Source organism: Neophocaena asiaeorientalis, unplaced genomic scaffold (assembly GCF_003031525.2).
Source record: "Neophocaena asiaeorientalis asiaeorientalis breed wild unplaced genomic scaffold, Neophocaena_asiaeorientalis_V1.1 scaffold240, whole genome shotgun sequence".
NCBI classification, from domain to species: Eukaryota; Metazoa; Chordata; class Mammalia; order Artiodactyla; family Phocoenidae; genus Neophocaena; species Neophocaena asiaeorientalis.
Genome location: NW_020185331.1, coordinates 2143254 through 2162026, shown reverse-complemented (window position 1 = coordinate 2162026; position 18773 = coordinate 2143254). Strand labels below are relative to the sequence as shown.

Below are 18773 nucleotides of genomic sequence, written 5' to 3'. Positions count from 1 at the left end.
CGTTCCAAGAGCATGTTCTTAAGTCCAATTTGTTCGTAAGCCCAGCAAAGTTAGACGAGGTACCCAACTAACACAATCGAGTATAGAGTACTGTACTGTAATCAGTTTATAATACTTTTCACACAAATAATACATAAAAAATAAACAAATACAAAAAATAAAGAAAACATTTTTAATCTTATGTACAGTACCTTGAAAAGTACAGTAGTCCAGTACAACAGCTGGCATCCAGGGGCTGGCATCGAGTGAACACCAGGCAAGAAGAGTTACTGACTGGAGGAGGGAGAGGAGGTGGGAGATGGTAGAGCTGAAGGATCGTCAGCAATAGAAGACGGAGGGCGAGCTGCAATTTCACGTGAACTAACTTACGTGATTGGACATGCAAATGCACAGTCACATCTTTGAAAGTTCGCAACTTGAAGGTTCATGTGTAGGGGACTTACTGTAAGATGAAAGGTATTAAACTAGAAATAAAATTTAAAACTAAGAAGAGCAAGAGAGTTGGTGAATGAATTGGTATGTAGTTCCATTTACCTTGTATACTCTGCCATCTTTGCCACCTCCCCAGGTATGTGCTTCATATGACCTGCCAATCTAGAGGCCAGCCGAGGAAGGAATGATGGTTGCCAGGACTGAGCACAGGCTGTTTGTCCACACACAAAGGTTTCAAGCTCATTGCATTTGTAGTAATAGTTCACAGAAAGGTTATTTCTGCACAGCCTCTCCTGGCTTCAGCTTTTAGTTGAACAGCTCAGCCATTTGTGGTGTGATCCTAGGAGATGCTGAAATTTCAAGAGAGCTTAGAGGAGGACTATGACTTACCTAAAATTATCAGGGTTTATGTGGAAGATGCCAAAGCACCTCTAATTGGCAAATTTCCTTCCTCTCTCTTTCCTTCCCTCAATCCTTCCTTTCCTCTCTCATTTGTTTGGTCTTCTGGTGACTTTGTATCCATTACTAAACTAGTTAACTCTTCAGGAGAGACCAGTTGGTAGCTCAGAATCATCTTTATCTTCCCAGTGAAGAAGACAGAGGAAAGCAGAGAGACTTGCCCCCAGGTCACTGGACAGTCTGGTGGAATCCAGTCCTACTTCCACTTACCCAGTCTTGGTTAGAAATCACCATCTTTACCATTTTTAACAATTTATTCTTACCAAGTGTCATCACAGGCTATCATGTCCAAATCTAAATGATGTATTAAGCCCTTTAGTACAGGCAGCCACTATCAGAGAATCAAAGCTCTGTAACAGGCAGGAGTTTTTCAGATAACCACAGATTGTTGACATTGAATGTTTTCTTAGAAGCTTCACATTTATGAAGGGTAAGTGCAGCAAGCTAATTGTCCAGGGTTACCCATGAAAAAGGCTCAGGTATTTATCAACTCATACCTATGGTTAAATTATCCCCTCTCTTAAAAAGGAATACTAAATTCTGGAGGACCAAAGTTCTTATTTCCATAGTGCAATATAAATGTGGGTTTATGTTTGCAAATAAAGTTGCTGAAACTTCACAGTATAATATGGGAATTCCTTTGGCATCCAAGTGTGAATCTGACTCAGACCGAAATTATTAAAACGACACTGTGATGGGGGGAAGGAAGGGACTGGGGAAGGGCTGGGGAAGGAAGGGACTCTTATTTGGGCCAAAGATAGAGGCAATGTCCAGGGCCGTATTTGAGAATTTTAGAGGGTCTCTGCCATATCTGTTAACTTCTCTGATTCTCCTAGAGAGCTCATCTATGGCCGTGGCTCCATTCATTACTTACAAACTGAAGAAAACAACCTGGTCAACATTTTCTGTCTCAATTTTTCTCTGTGCTGACTTCTCACATCTTCAAGTACCTGTTGCATATTTTCTCTTTGATATTCTCTGGGTCTTTGATATCTCAAACAGAATAATTTATCTCCTTTGACAAACCTAAAACCCAGTCTGACTAGCCTACGTGTCCTTGGCACCAATGTTCTCAAAGACATTCTCTCTCATTAGCTCATGGTCATCGACTCCCTTCCTGTCTCTCTTATGCTCTACAGAAGCTTTATTTTATTAGTTCTTTTTTCACAGGCTCTCACTTTTACTTTTTCCGTGATCTCCCTTACTTAGACCCAGATTTCTTCTTGCCTGCACTGTTGAGATAAGATAACCTTGTCACACTGGTTTCCTGCCTGGAGCTTTCCCTGCTCCAGTCTAATTCATAGCCCACAGGAATAGCCTGAGACCAACTGAGAGTGATTGAATCCAGCTTGTTAGGTTAAAATTGGGGACAAAAATAGGCTCTAAAAAGCTTAAACCAAAGTTTTTACTGGAATTCCTCCCCCACGTGTCACATGAAGGAGGAATTGGACTATTCCCGGGTCCAAGAAAACAGCCATTGAGTGAACAGTAAGAGGGAGCCAATTTTGGACCCGTGGTAGAAGAGCCTTCCCTGGATCCGAGCTGTGGTACAGTGGAACAGTACTAGTAGTGTATGAGAGTGAGTTCCCTGTCCTAGATAATAACTTCTCAGGGATGTTGTCACAGGCTTACCTGCTTCAGACCACATGACCACTAAGGTCTTTTCAAACTCCAGGTTTTTGCAACATAATCACAGCCCTCTCCACCTCTCTCTTTCTCTCTGCCTCCCACCTACTGGAAATCCAGAGTCCATTTTTGCTCCTCCATAATTCCCTAATTCCAAATCCTATGGTGGATGAACATACTGTCTTTCTCCAGACAGATGTTCCCCTGCTCACCCCATCCCATGGCTTTTCAGTCTAGGTTGCTGCCACCTTGGGTATTTAAGTAACCTGGAGGGTAGTTTTGGTTATTGAATACCTTTTATGTGCCAGTTTCTGTGCCCAGAATTTCTTCTCATTTTTATCGGTACGGTAACCCTGTGAAAATACTGTAGGGTTGGGGTTCTTTTTTAACTGATTTTAAAGAAGGGGAAACCCAGTATCATATAGGTAGTATGTGGCAAAGCTGGGACTGAACCAAGGTTTTCTAACTCCAAGTTTCGTGTACTTGAGAAAAGAGACCAAAGGAAGGAGGGGAAGAGTGGAGGTCCCTCAACCGTGGGCCGTGGATTTTGTGGGATAGGAAGCATGTTCACAGGGAATCCTACATATTGAAAAAGTACATCTGGCACTTTTATCTCAATGAGCATTAAACTATATGTGTTGCCAGCAAAACTTATAAACTCTGCTGTTTAAAATAGTTACTGGGAGCTAACAAAGAAAAAAGAGGAAACTATAATATATTTGACTAGAACATAAAAGAACACTAATTACAGTACATTTTTATCATATACGTAATCATCATGTAATATAGTACAAATGTTCATGTCCTTCAATGTGTGATACATTAACATATCATGAATTATTTTTAATTTGAACACTACAGTGTTTTAACATGCCTAGCTTTCAGGTAGTATACTATTTAATCACAACTTTTAAAAAATTGGAGGTGCTGACAGTGGAGCACTAATAGAAAGAGGTTTGTGAGGTAATGGACATGGACATTACCAGCTCTGTGTGTTGCACATAATAAATGTTTATTGGATCTAAGTCTAGCATCTGTACCAGGAATGAGGTGAAAGGTCATGTCATTGGTTTGTTTTATTCCCTAATATAAGTAACCACCCAGATTTTCAAAAGCATGTACCCTTTGACACAGTCATCTCACTTTTAGAATTCTGTACACACAGTCAGGCCCCTATTGTTTATGACCCCATCTTTGTGAGCTGAAAATTAGAGAAATCAGAAAAGAACTAACAGTTGTTGAGTGCCTACTATATGCCAGACACTTTAGGTTTATCTGCTTGATCTTCAAACAATCCTGAGTAGTAGATATGTTACCTCTCTCTTAAGAATAGGAAAACTGAGGCCCATAAAGGCCAAGCATCTTGCCCAAGATCACATAGGTAGTAAATACCTGCCTTGGAATTTGATCTCAGACATCTCTGGCTCCAAAACCCATACTCTTTTCAATATACAAATGATTTAAACATTGGATTCTGTGAAAATGTGTGAGGTGGTGAGGGAGGCCAAGGGGAAGGCTGAGTGGGAGGAGCTCATCTCCCACCCTCACTTCAACCAGAGCACCTGGTTGAAAGTGCAATTACAAAAGAATTTTAACCATTCCACTACATCACATATTAGTATGGGAATTTAACATTAAAAGGAATTTTTTAGTACTAGAATTAGAATTATAGTTCTATAATACGTACTGAGAGGTTGGTGTCTTACTAAAAATGACATAATCTATCATTATCCATCAGCCAAGGAGACCTAAGTGGATTGGAAAAGGCACCCAGGAGTCATAAGCATTGATTTTAATTAAATCGATTTAATTTGGAATTTTGCAAAGATGAGTGTTGGGAGGTTTGAGATAATGAAGGTCACCTATTCCTGGACTTAGCCTTCAGAGTAAAGATTCACACAGAGAGTCCCCACAAAGCCAGATGGACCTGTTTTGGTTAAATGTTAACAATGTAGTATCAGCACAACTTGATGTCTCACTTAAGCTACCTAACAAAACTGGAGACACCACACTGATGTGTGCCAAACTTGTTGCTATTTTAGGAGAGGGCACCTGAACTTTAATCTGTCTGACTTATTTGTTTATTCATTTATCCGTTCATTTATTCTGGAGGTGGAAGGAGGTTGACTACAAGGTATTTTGCCCAGGGAAGTGAACTGGAGATGAACTCTCTGAGACCTGCTCACTGCACTAAATCAGATTTTTGTGGTTGGTGTTTTCTTATTTAAAGGTGTGGAAACCTTTCAAAATGTTTGAGTAGTCTTTCAAACCTCTCACATACCTTTATTACTTTAAGGTGGGGGTAGGGATGGTATGGGAGGGGTGTTAAATTACTTTCCCTATGGGGAAAACAACTAAGTTTTTCCCCATTACCCAATTGTGTTACAGAGTCCTGTCAGTTCCTATACAGCAATAAATGCAGTTTCAATGGACAAAGGCTGAAAAAAATCACAATATTAGCCCACAAATGGAGGTGAAAATGAAGAGGTTAAAAAGTATATTATTTGTTTGAAAAGTACCCAGGATCAAAACTTCTTTAGAATGTAAGAGCCCAAGTGAACCCTGGGCTCTTTCCTCAGGCAACAGAGACCTCTGGCTAGAGAAATATATTTGTAGTCTCCTGCTCGAGATTTTCTCTGATTCTTATTTTATTTTTATTCCAGTTGCTACATTGATGGCCGGGTGGTCAAGGTGATGGACTTCCTGAAAACTCGCCTATTAGACACACTCTCTGACCAGATTAGGAAAATTCAGAAAGTGAGTAAAAATCTCTGGGGAAGAAAAGGAGTGAGTTTGGGGGTAAGGCGAGGAAAATGTCACAGGGTTCCAGCTGGGTGTTAGCACTGTGGGTAGAAAAATAGTGCAGTCTGGATTTGCATGGCCAAGAGGTGCCTCTCACAGCTGATGATTGCTGTTTATTGCTTTTCAGATTAAGAAGGGTTTGAATGTAGCATATCCAAGTTTAAAAGCTTCTCTATTTTAATAACAAACATTTTGTAACAGTTGGCTTCTAAATTGTGAGTTTCTTAAGGGAAGAATAGGTTTACTTTCTTTTTGCAGGAGTTTATTTTGGGTTAGTTTAGGAGAGAATGATTACATTCATTCAGTGGAGTTGTGGTCTGGGATATCGGCAATTCTGAGCCACATTTACACTATTCCTAGGTGTCTTAGAATCAGCCAAGTAACATCTTACTTTTGTAGAGATGTTGGAGAAGATAAGCTTAAATTAAGCAATTGTATGTAGGTCCTACTGGCACGATACCTGTGGTTAGTAGTTCTCAAACTTGAATACAATCAAAATCACCAGAGATTGCTTGTAGTTTCCAATCTCACTTCTGATGTTCTGATTTAGTATGTCTGGAGTGGATCCCAGACATCTCTATTTTTAATAGTCATCTGTCAAGTGATTCCACCCAATGCAGATCACGTTTTGAAATACACTAGATTAGTTAATTCTGAACTGTGAGGATCTTATACCTACAATTTCCATCTGCCTCTACAAAATGGTGATATCTCATCTTTAGTTTCCTACTCAGGTCCTTTTCCAGGGAATGAGGACCTTTTGAACATTCAACTTTATTTTGAGCAAATTAAACACATCTTTGCAGAAAAAGAGCAACAGGTAGGCCCCCATTAATATGGGATGAATGAGGGGAGTTCCCCGGTGGTCCAGTGGTTAGGACTGCATGCTTTCACTGCCAAGAGCATGGGTTCAATCCCTGGTCTGGGAACTAAGATCCTGCAAGCCGTGAGGTGTGGCCGAAAACACAAAATATATATGGGATGAATGAATAAATGAATGGGCAAATAAATGAATGGCTCATTATAAAATTAGTTGTGAAAAAAAATACTATTTGGAGCAATCATAGAAAAGCACTTTTGATTGCTAAAGGGGAGGTCTGTACACTTTTCTGTATTCATATCAATGCCATACTCAGATTACAAAATAGCTTTTGGAGTCTTTAGAGGCTGGGAGGCCTCAGGACTTCTGAATTTCTACATCCCAGTCTGATCCCTCTGGGGATCAGGTGCACTGACCAGCACCCTTATCTGTCACTGTCTCCTACTAGGCAAAGCCTAGGAGAACTAAATGATTTGAAATATCTCTGTCAATCTCTTTGACATTCACTTAGTTTTTAATATTTAAATATTTAATATTTACTGAGCTTTTAGCAAGTACCAGGCAAAGTGCCAGGTGCTGAGGATACAAAATGTAATAAGACATGGTCTCTGCCCTCAAGGAACTCACAGTTTTGAGGTTTAATACTTACTCTGAGCAAGTTGAAAAACATATTACCTAATGGAGTAGAATGTCAGCCTGTTGAACACTACAGTTTTCTAGCGCATTATGCTAATCCAATATTAGTTATTGGCCTCTAAAAAGAGAGGAGGAGATTTCTTTCATTCATTCATTCTTTCATTCAGTAGATATTGAGTGTTTACTGTGTTCCAGGCACTATACTAAGTTTCTGTATTACAACAGTGTACAAGACAACAAGTCTTTATATTTTTGGCTTTTCCAGTTTTGAGCCTAATGATCTGATCAAAGGATTGTCATTGGAAGTAAAATGATTCAGTGGTATCATGGCACTGTGAGCGAAGGGTCATGTAATTCTTTAAGTAGAATAGGTAGCTCTAGGTCAAAGCCAAGACAAATGGATTAGGAGTTAGGTTCTTCCCTTTCTCCCCACTACCCAGTACTCTCCACCACTGCATACACCTTCACCATCACAGAATGTTCGGAGACTGAAATAAGTGGCTAAACTCACCTCCTGAATTGGCCGGGCAAGGCCAAAGAAACTTAGAGTAAAGGGCTCAAACCCTGTGCTCAACTGAAATTCAGACCTTTAAAAACACGTTTGATGGACTTGGAAGGGGAGAGCTAAGTGCGGTTGCAGGGGGGAGCAGTGGAGTCTCCAAGAGAAATAACCTACATACAGAAGGCACTTGGCAGGGGATGGCTAGAATTAGCAGTAGGACCTGGAGTCACCTTTTGGCTGTTGCAAATACAACATGCTCAGAGGTCCCCTCAGGCTTATGTTCCTGTTCCGGTTATGTCTTGCTGTGCAACAAATTACCCCAAAACTTAGCGGCTTAAAACAGTCATCTATTATGACTATGAATTCTGTGGGTCAGGAATTCCCATAAGGATAACTTGTCTTTGCTCCATTAGCTTCAGCTGGAAAACTCAAAGACTGGGGTAATTCAAAGGCTGGCGACTGGAATTATCAGAAGGCTCGTTCACTCATGTGTCTGGCAGTTGGCTGATGTCAGTTGTCAGCTAGTACCTTTGTGGGACTGATAACGGGAATGCCTCTTTGTGTAGCCTGGGCTTCCTCCCAAGGTTTTAAAGTCAGATGCCCAAGAGAGAGAGCCAGGTGGAAGCTCTGTCACCTTTTCTATCTACCCTCAGAAGTCATAGGGCATCACTTCAACCACAATCTATACATTGAGACAGTCACCAAGACCCATAGGGATTTAAGACAAGAGGAAATAAACGTCTCTGGATGGGGGAGTGGCAAGGTTCTGGAAGGGCATATAAGACCAGAAATATTTTTTCAGTCATTTTTGGAAAATACTGACTGCCAAAGTTCCATGCTCCTTGTTTCATTTAGTAGCTCATTCAGTTATTTCTCTGACTAGTTTTCTTTTTCCAATTCTCTTTTGCAAAGCTCTTGCCAGATATTGCCTTAAATGGGTATCTGCTAGGGGTGTTGCTGGATCACAGATTCCTTGAGCTTTGATCCATGGGATAGACCTTCTATTGGCTACAGCAGCCTGGACCCAGTTGTTAGGGCCTCGAGGATGAGAGTCTCTACCACAGCCCAGGATATGCCAGGTACTGGCCTGACTTGGGGAGATGAGGGCTGGGAGACCAGAGAAGGGTCACCAAGATTTTCCAGTTGAAAAGTTACTTTGGCTGTTCCTGAAGTCCCCTGTGGATGGGTGGGGGTTTGGGGAATTAGATTCCAGGGTACAAACTGGGGCAGAGTGATCAAACTCCTTCTTTCGAGCCCCCAAAACCAATTTGGAGATGGACCAAGTAAGATTTTAATATGTATATAACTGGAACTCTCATCCAAAAGCTAGAAATGGAATCTTTGTTTCTTTTCTATTTTGAGAAGTTCAGAGAAGTCCTAGTGACCTCTCCTTAGGTCCACAGTAATGGAAAAAAGGGCAAATTTCCCACCAAAACAGATTCACGTGAGATTGGTTAGATAAACCAGTGGTGAGGCTGTTTGAAGAAGAGATAGGATACAGGATTTGAAGTCTAGTGGCTTGGGTTGTATGACCTTGGGCCATTCACGTAACTTCTCTGATTTTGTTTCTTCATCTGTAAAATGAGGATGCTAAGAATACAGTAAGCCCTCTGTATCTGTATCCATGTGTTCTGCATCTGTGGATTCAACCAACCACAGACTGAAAATATGCAAGAAAAAATTTTTCAGAAGGTTCCAAAAGGCAAAACTTGAATTTGCCATGTACCAGCAACTGTTTACGTAGCACTTACATTGTATTACGTAGTGTAAGTAATCTAGAGATGATTTAAAGTACATGGAAGGATGTACATAGGTTATAATACAAACACCATACCATTTTATATGCGGGACTTGAGCAACTGCAGATTGTGATATCCACAATTGTTCCTGGAATGAGTACCCGACAGATAGGGACCACTGTACTACCCTCCTTCCCTCTTTGGGAGATTAGGAAGGTCACATGAGGCCGTGTTTTGTTAACTGCTAGTGAATGCTAGTTCTTATTTCTATTATTATTGTTATTTCAGTTATTGTGGTTATTTTTTTTACATCTTTATTGGAGTATAATTGCTTTACAATGGTGTGTTAGTTTCTGCTTTATAGCAAAGTGAATCAGTTATACATATACATATGTTCCCATATCTCTTCCCTCTTGTGTCTCCCTCCCTCCCACCCTCCCTATCCCACCCCTCCAGGTGGTCACAAAGCACCAAGCTGATCTCCCTGTGCTATGTGGCTGCTTCCCACTAGCTATCTACCTTACGTCTGGTAGTGTATATATGTCCATGCCTCTCTCTCGCTTTGTCTATTGTGGTTATTTTTAATAATAATTTACATAACTGGAGAAGCTTCATGTTACCTTTATCCTCAACTTGTTCTTTGCTTTTTTCCTCTTTCCTCTTTCTTTGAACCCTGGAGAATATGATAGGTGATATTTTTGGCACCTGAAAGGCAGTGCTAAAAACAGTTGTGGTTTCCAAATTTGGACTGCCACTTAAGAATTTTCAGTTTTCTGAGCAGTGGGTGAATTCTCGTTATGTGAAAATCCACGTGATGCATTTGAAAGCCTAACAGAGACAATGTTTGGACAACCCACTCCTTTGCATGATCCACACACTCTCTCCCTTCCATTAGAATGAGGATAATCATCTGTACTTCGGGAGATGAGTCAAGGGAAAGAGTTGAGAATCTCTCAGTGCAGGCAAGAGTCAGACGGGAAAGTGAGAGGTGTTCAGGATACAGTGTGGATGGTATAGCATGGATAGCTGGGCTGACTCCAAAACAATAACATAAGAACGAAGATGAACCACTTTGGCTTAAGTCACTTGGACTCTATGATTTGTGTCATCTCCTGGAGGAATCAGAGAAGGAAATAACACTTTTTGATATTATTTTCAGCAATTCAATAGGCACAGGAAGGAGTTGGTGAAATCCCAGTCATAAGGGAAGTATTTCCAAAAGTACTGTCCTTATGATTGCATTTTGAATACTAAATAAAATGAACAATTGGCTTCCCTAATATTTGAAAATGTCCTTCCTTCCTCCCTTCCTTCTTTCTTCCCTTCCTTCCTTCATTTACCAACTGTTTATGACATTCTTGTATCTTCAAGACTCCTGAGGATAAAATGGAGAACAAGACTGGTGTAGTGGTTATCCTCAAAGACCTTATGGTCTAATGGGAAAATAGTTAATGAAGCAAGCAATGATAGTAAGATGCAATGATTCCCATAACAGGGGACGTTTCGGGTGCTACAGGAGCCCATGGTGAGATGTATCTACCTTAGTTTGTAAAGGAAGGGAAATTGGGCAAGTCTTCCCAGAGGAAGTGACATTTAGGCTAATTCTGAAAGGATAGACACCTTCTAATTTATGCAGTTCTTCTTAGGGTGTGATCAGAGGACTCCTGGTGGTAGATGTATATGGTGGAGGGAATGGTTTACATGATTTATAATATGACCATGATCATTCTTTTGTTAGTATCATCATTGCTTATGATTGCTCATAATACTTAATAAAGATTAATTCTTTTGAAATCTCAATAAATGCAGTAACATTATACCCCTTTTTCCAATATATCCTAGTTGCAGTATCATGGAAGTAGGTAAGGCAGAGGAATATTTAATCCTTTGGAAGTAACGAATAGATTAAAAAGGAAACTTTTTTCTCAGCCAACTGTTGGTTTACCTACTTACATTAAAGTATATCAAAGGGGAAGAGGGTAAAAGAATAACAGTTATTCTTGAGGATCATAGAATAACTGGATGCACAACTAAAGGAAAATGAGGACAATGACAATGTTAACTTTCTCTAATGAAGAAAAGTGGAAAATGAAAATACCTGAGTAGGGTAAGAGCAGTAGTATCACTACTGGAAAAAAAATCACTGTTTCATTGGTTGATTCATTCATTCACTCATTCATTCATTCATTCAATAATGTTGACGGCTTATTTCAATGTGCCAGTGCCTGCCATAGTGCCTGTCACTTGGCAGGTGCTCAATCAATATTGGAGGGAGGCAGTTAGGGAGTGGAAGGTGAATGAGCAGCGTAAAATAGTGGGAAAAATGTAAAAGAAGCAAAGTAATGTGTATGTCTCAATCGCATTTGGATCTGCTACCGCAGCTGTTCACATGCAAAAGAATCTAGTCTGCTACTAACTTTGTAACATAGTGTTGAATAGATAGATATTGATTTAGGCAACCAAGAATGGGCTACGCCTATATGTAGGCACAGTAGGAGAGTATCTTCTGGGTATATGCTTAAGGGTGAAAGAAAGTTCTCTTTGTGGCTCAAAGTAACATTTCAGTCAGTTTGCTAATGCCAGATATTTCATTTTAGAAAAGTAATTTTTCATTTTACATTAGGGGGAGGATGCAGAATGTAAATAACTTGAGAAGAGGCAAACTACACTGATTTAAAATCACACTAAGGTGTTAATATCAAATAATCCTTTCCCAAGAGCAGGGTTTTTTTCTTTGCAATAATTTTAGTTTATTTAAAAAAATTTTTTTAATTGAAGTGTAATTGAATTGCCGTGTTATGTTAATTACTGCTGTACAGCAAAGTGACTCAATTATACATATTTGTGCCTTCTTTTTCATATTCCTTTCTATTATGGTTTATCACAGGATATTGAATATAGTTCCCTGTGCTATACAGTAGGACCTTGTTGTTTATCCATTCTATATATACCAGTTTGCATCTGCTAATCCCAAATTCCCAACCCAACCCTCTCCCACCTGCCTCCCCCTTGACAACCACCAGTCTATTCTCTATGTCCATGTTTCTGCTTCTGTTTCATAGATAGGTTCATTTGTGTCATATTTTAGATTACACATATAAGTGATATCATATGGTATTTGTCCTTTCCAAGAACAGGTTTTGATGGAGGGGAAGAGAAACACAGGGCAAAGAAATAGTTAAGAGAGTCAGAGGACCCTAAACACAAACTGTGCCACAGTAATACCTTAGGTGACATCCAGGTGTGAGCCTAAGTTTTATGGGGCTGGAAGCTTATACAATGGGGACCTCTTTAAGAAAAAGAAAACAAAACAAATTTGCATGTTTTAGAAATATATCTGACCATATTAACACATTATCATGGCCCTTCCCAGGACATTAGTAGGCCTGTGAAAACGGGGAGCTGGAAGTTGACGAGCTTCCCAGTAAATTAGCCTCTGTGACTCAACTTGGCTATCTGAAAATGGGAGAATATGTCCCAAGGGAAACTTTGGCTCTTCTCTTTCAGGTATAAGACACTAATGATAAATAGGGGAATCTAGCTGGAAAGGTATGTTTACCACAAAAGAGCTCCAAAGTTTCGGTCAGTGTCCTTCCAAGGAACACATTTCCTTGATTCTTAAACACAAACAATTATAAAATGTAACATCAATTTAATAACAGCTGAGGGGAGAGAGTAAACAGCTGGCAAGTTTCCTTTGATGAAAAACATTCTGATTTCAAAACCATTAAAATGTGGAAAATGCATCATCAACTGACAAAAATATAGTAATTGTATCACCTTTTAGGCTACAAATGCCATGCCATCTATTGAGTGCATCATATATTACTAACCCATTGAAGAAACCAGTAATTTTTTTCAAGGCCACACTTACTAAGTAGTAAAATTAGAACTCCTAACCCCAGGGCCCACACGCTATCCAATACACCGTTCTGAATCTCCCATGCTAGTTAACCATTAATTTTGTAGCCCATGGAATATTTATATTCCTGACCATCCAGGATGAGGAAACCTTTTTAAATAGAAGAATACTGAATGTTCCTGGTGAAAGAATATCAAATTGACCTCTTGGTCAGTTGATATAATCTGGGGTGGGTGTCCTAGAAGTGAAAGCTGAATGAAAGTTGGGGGCCACAATCTTAGGTGATATCTAATATTATCACAATATTAGATAGTGGAAGCAGACAAGGATTTTCAGGGACTGATTTGCATTCATTCACTGGACACCATTCGTATGTTTCATGTGCCCATGTATAGTGAGGTCCTGCTGTGTGGAAGGCAATGACCATATGAAGGACATATTGGGGGAAGGGCCCTGAGAACAAACTGCTACTTGGGGCAAAAATCTTCTTCAGGAGGAAAAGGCAGCTTGGGGTGACCTTCTAACATTTCCACATGGAAGTGGGGAGATTACAGGGTTTGTCTTGAACGAGAGGAAATTACCTCTGAGGCTGGTGGAGCCTATGACTCGTCAGTAGGTAGACAGTAAGCCTGAGGGGTTGGTTAGTCATAGAAGAGGACTGGAGAAGGGAAGAAGAGTGTTTTATGTGCAGGTAGCTGCTGTCCAGTCTTTCCCTCCACCAGCACTTATCCTTGAACATAGTCATTGCTTTGGGACTGTGAAACTTTCTTCCTCATTTTCTTGCATATGATCATAATTTCCTTGCCTCCCCAGTGACTTTCTTTTTTGTGTATTTTCTTATTTTAATTTTATGTTTAGTTGCAATTACACTCGATTGCTTTTCTGCGGTTTGAGATAACAAGAGCAGAGAATATAATTTTAAATCCTAAAAATGACACAGAAACAGAAGCCACACATTAAAAATTGATCTGATACCAAAAGAAAATGGGCAAATATGGCACTCCGGAACAGGAAGATGTTAAAAAGAAATTATACAGAAAAAATTAATGAAACTGACAGGAAGTTCATTAGACAGAAGAAATAAATCAGGAAGAATGTGATGAGATATTGGAATGGCTGAGCTCAGAATAGCTCGACTTGTCTAACCTGAGAAGGACATATTAAATATGGAGGCAGTTTAGTGAACCAGAAGCTTCTAGGTCTCCTCAAACAGGAAAATTCAATTAGAAAGTGAACAGAGTCCCGAAATGGAACTGTGAGGATTTGATGTTTGCTCTTATGGTTTTGAGGTTATTAGTTATCTTCTCTGATATCTACTCAGCATTTCCATTGGTAAAATATTACCTCTCTCACTTATTAACAAGTAAACTACTTCACTGTCTCACTATTTAACAAGTTTTTAATAAGCGAAGTGGCTGACAAGTATTTTATAGGGCATGCAAAATGGAAAAAAACGTGGCTTTCTCAAGTTGCTTATGGTGTAGGAGGGTTAGGCAAACAGAAAGTTACAACTCAGTATAATAAGATCAAGGATAGCAATAGCTTCCAAGAACTTTGGGGGCCAGAGGAGAGAATTAATTTTCTGAAGTTTTGAGAAAAGTTTCACAGAGGAGGTAACATTTAAAATAAGCCATGAAAAAAAAAATCAGACAACATGGATTAGAAGTGAGTAAGGGACAAAGTGATCATCAAAAACTAAAAGAAAATCATGTAGTTGAAAAATGGTGAGTCCATTTTTTGTGGTGAAACTCAGATCTTGTGGGGACGGAGAGGAGAAAAGGCAGCCAAAAAAAGGTAGCAAAAGGGGTAGTTATGAAAGGTCTTAGATACCAAGTAAAGGAGTTGGTATCATATCCCATGGATCAGTGTTTATCACCACGATTTCACCATGTTTAACATGCTCCCATGGACAAGTGGATAAAATAGACTCTGGGGCTCTGTGTAGTTTACTGGCTCCTTTGCTTTTTTTTCCATGTTAAGGAAACATTTCATAGTTCTGACGAATGAAAAGAATATTATTGTGATAACATTGAATCTACTTTCTTTCATTTTTAAGTAAATCATTTCCCAAATCACTGCTTTCAATATTACCTGAAACAAGTCACTCATAGCGCATCTGCTAGATAGTCGCACAGAACACTCTGTGAGCACATGGTTGAGTTCTGCTGCTGGTAATGGAAAGCCACAGAGGTTCTGAAGCTAGGGAGGAACTTGTCAAGTTAACAGACAGCAGCACTGTAGAGGATAGTCTTGAGAAGGATACACTTTCAGGAAGACCAAGGGAGAAATGATAAGATCCGGAACTCAGGAAGGGACAGTGAGTGAGAAAGGAGAGGGCAGAATGGAATGATCCTGTCCTCTTCTAATATAGTAGGTAGCTTAGAGTCAAAAACACAAGAAGGATGGAAAAAAAATTGGAACATTACTCTCAAGAGCTCTCACCTGGACCTCTTATAAGTACAATAAGGAACAAAGAGGCAGGGGCACCCCCAAGAAGAGCTATGTGCATGGGTAAGGTTTAAGAAGCTCCCTAAAGCTATTCAGCTCCTTTTAACCAGTGACATAGGGGACCAGTTCTGGCTGCTTAAAGAGCTACTGCTCTTCCTGAAATCCTGGGGGAAGTTGATTTCCAACTGTATGAGATGCTGGAATTAATGGATTCCAGCGTCTTTTGGAGGGTGGGCCTCTTGCCAGGGCTGATTAGCCCCACTGGCCTGTCCACTATTCCTGTTTTATTGCTTCCTTTCTCATTAAGGAAGGTGTTGGGTTTGGATAACCATAAGCAACATGTCTGCTGTTACAAGGCTACCATCGCTTGCACACTGAAACCAGGCTCTCAGGATTCTTTTTTAAACAGATCACAGATTGAGAGAAACAGGAAAAGGAAGCCCAGGTTTGAAAATATGCCACAAAAAAGGTTATTTTCCTATTTTTACTGTTTTCTTTTTTAAAAAATATTCAAAGTGGTAGGGAAAATAAAACTTAAAAGAAAAAAAATCAATACTGTTTTTCTCTCTCACCCCTCCTCTCTCAGTATAGCCACAGGAAGCAGTCCTGATGTCCTCAACCCCTGAAATGACAGGAAAGGGAGTTTGAGGGTTTCCCTTCATACCACCCTGCCCCCAGCTGGCCCAAGGATTCTGAGCAGCCACTGGCAACTTGCTAAGCTGTTCTGTGGATGCCTCAAAGCTCCCTTGTCCACATGGGCCCAAGGCCTGAAGTCTAATGGGGACAAAAGAACTACTAAAAGGGAGACAACCACTCAACTCCCCTCTCCCTTCACTTCAGTAATCTCAGCATTTGTACTTCTTCTCCCTCCCCAGACAATGTGTTCCTTAAAATAATCTTCATCGGCACATCATTTCTCACTAGGAACTGTACCCTTGTTCTTTCCAGTCCTCCAGTTTTCTCTCTTCCAGCACAGGGGGGATCATATTCACGCAGAAAACCACAGTGTTAAACTATAGCCCTCAGTTTCTTAGAGTTTCGCTTTCTAAGGGAATTTTGCAGCTGGTTCCATCTGTTTTTCCTGATTTTTTTCTGTCCATGCTAATTTCCTCTACAGTCCCAACCAGCACCCAGCCTCAGCACCTCCCCGACACGTTACTATGATGGTCTTCTCCGCTCATAGTAGACACACAGTTCATTAAGCCTCTCACCATGTCTGAAATAGGCCTTTCCCTGCTACTTAGCATACATCTGGTCTATTACCTACCACCACAAACGTATCCAAAAGAAAAGCAACCAACTGTAATGTTAGATTGATCCAGACACAATCTCATGTGCTTTGGACAAAGAGTTGTCTAGGTAACATTTGCTTTACTTTAAGCGCAAGAGGGAGGAGATATGGGGATATATGTATATGCATAGCTGATTCACTTTGTTATAAAGCAGAAACTAACACACCATTGTAAAGCAATTATACTCCAATAAAGATGTTAAAAACAAAAAAGAGCTTACCATATGCCAGACACCTTTCCAAGTGCTTTACAAATATTAAAGGAGAGCAAGTGCTTTACAAATATTAAAGGAGAGCATTTTCTAATTTTACAAATATTAAAGGAGAGCATTTTCTAATTTTACAGCTGAGGAAATTAAGGAACAGTGAGGTCAACAGTGAGTCAATGATAAAACCAGTATTCAAACACAGGCAATGTGTGTAGAGTCCATGCCCCTAACCACTAATCAGTTCTGCCTCACCAATTACAAGAAGTTTTAGATTGTTTCCTTCCAAATCTTCCTGCAAGTCAGAAGACAATGCAGATGAACTTTATTTACACAGAGTCTGTGTCCTTGCTGAGTCCTGGGTACACAGTAATTTATAAATCCAACCATTTTCTGGAATCAAGTCCTCATTTAAAGGAACTAGACTTTAAAGTCCTTATATAAGGAGCTAGAGGGATCTTTCCTGACTACCGTCTAAAATAGCAACCCTCCCCTCCTGCCAAGGCACTTTCTGTCAGATTACTCTGTTTCATTTTCCTTCTAGCACTTATTATTTCTAAATTTATGTTTGTGTGTTTATTGTCAGTCTCCTCCCCTTGACTAAAATATAAGCCAATGAGAGCAGAGACTTCTGTTTCATTCACTGTCTGCCCCTAGAACTCTGCTTGGCATAGAGCCAAGTATTTGTTGAGTGAATGAATAAATGCATTCGATAATGCCTTAATGTTTTTGGATGGACATCCTTCGCCCTTTTTCAGTCTAATTTAAAATATTCCCCTTAGGTAATTTCACCTACTCCTGTGGCTTTTTCCACCACTCTCAATACTTAACCTCTGGCCCAGATCTTCAGATCTTTGTTTTTGAGATTGCCAGCTCTGACCAGCTCTGGCTTTTTTTTTTTTTTTTTTTTTTTTTTTTATTATTTTTGACAGCTTTTTTTTTTTTTTTTTTTTTTTTTTTGTCTCCCATATTTGTTATCTAATTTTAATTTCCATAATCAAATTTACTCTTGACCTTTGAGGGATAGGAGCCAAGGGGACCTGCATAAGCATTACAAAATACTAATACATTTTAACATTTTGTATTTGGAAAGGACTTAGATTTCATCTACTTCAAATTTGTGGCTTTACATGTTGGTGAAGAAATTGAATTCCAAGATAATGCTGAGCCAGAAGTCTCACAGCTGCTGTGTGGTAGAACCCCAGACTTCCAGGACGTATTCCTCTTTCCACATCAGTTATCTGCCTATTAGCGTCTACCTCTCCTTTTGCTAATGATACATACACACAAACACACACACACACACGGCTTTATTGAGGTATAATTCATATACCATAAGAGTCACCCTTTAAAAGTGTGAAATTCAGTGGTTTTTAGTATATTCACAGAATTGTGAAACCATCACCACTGTTTAATTTTAGAACATGTTCATTACCCTCCAGAGAAACCCCATACCTATTTGTAGTCACTCCTCATCCTCCCCCCTCATTCTCCCTCACTTTTTCCAACCCTAGAAAACCATTAATCTACTTTCTGTCTCTATGGATTTGACTATTCCGGACATTTCATATAAATGAAAGAATATAATATGTGGCCTTTTGTGTCTGGCTTCTTTCACTTAGCTCAATGATTTCAAGGTTCATCATCTTATACTAGTTACCTTTTTGTTTTGTTTAACCAAACCACCTTTCTCTAACTGCCTCAATCATTTCAATATCTTTGAGCAAAAATTAATCTTTGACTATCCTGGAAGCCAAAGGCAAAAAATAAGAACACAGATATGTTACTCAGTTCCAGTTAGTCACAGCTCCAGATCCCGTCCGGGCGCAGCCTCTCTGCACACGGCCTGCGTTGCTGCCTCCATCTTGAGCTGGGAAGTTGTGCAGCCGCTTTGCGCTAGAAACTCTGGTCTGAAAGTGCTGGGTTTGAGGCCTCTGCCCGCCGCACCCT

General features: G+C 39.8%; 1 protein-coding gene across 3 annotated transcripts in view; it reads left to right on the top strand.

Moving 5' to 3' along the window:
• Positions 1–18773, top strand: part of HPSE2 (heparanase 2 (inactive)) — a 551090-nt gene that overhangs the window by 389922 nt on the left and 142395 nt on the right. For all 3 annotated transcript variants that reach the window (XM_024734988.1, XM_024734987.1, XM_024734986.1), the window contains one exon: positions 5181–5274. In XM_024734988.1, coding sequence (XP_024590756.1) covers positions 5181–5274 — 94 coding nt within the window. The remainder of the gene's footprint in view (positions 1–5180; positions 5275–18773) is intronic.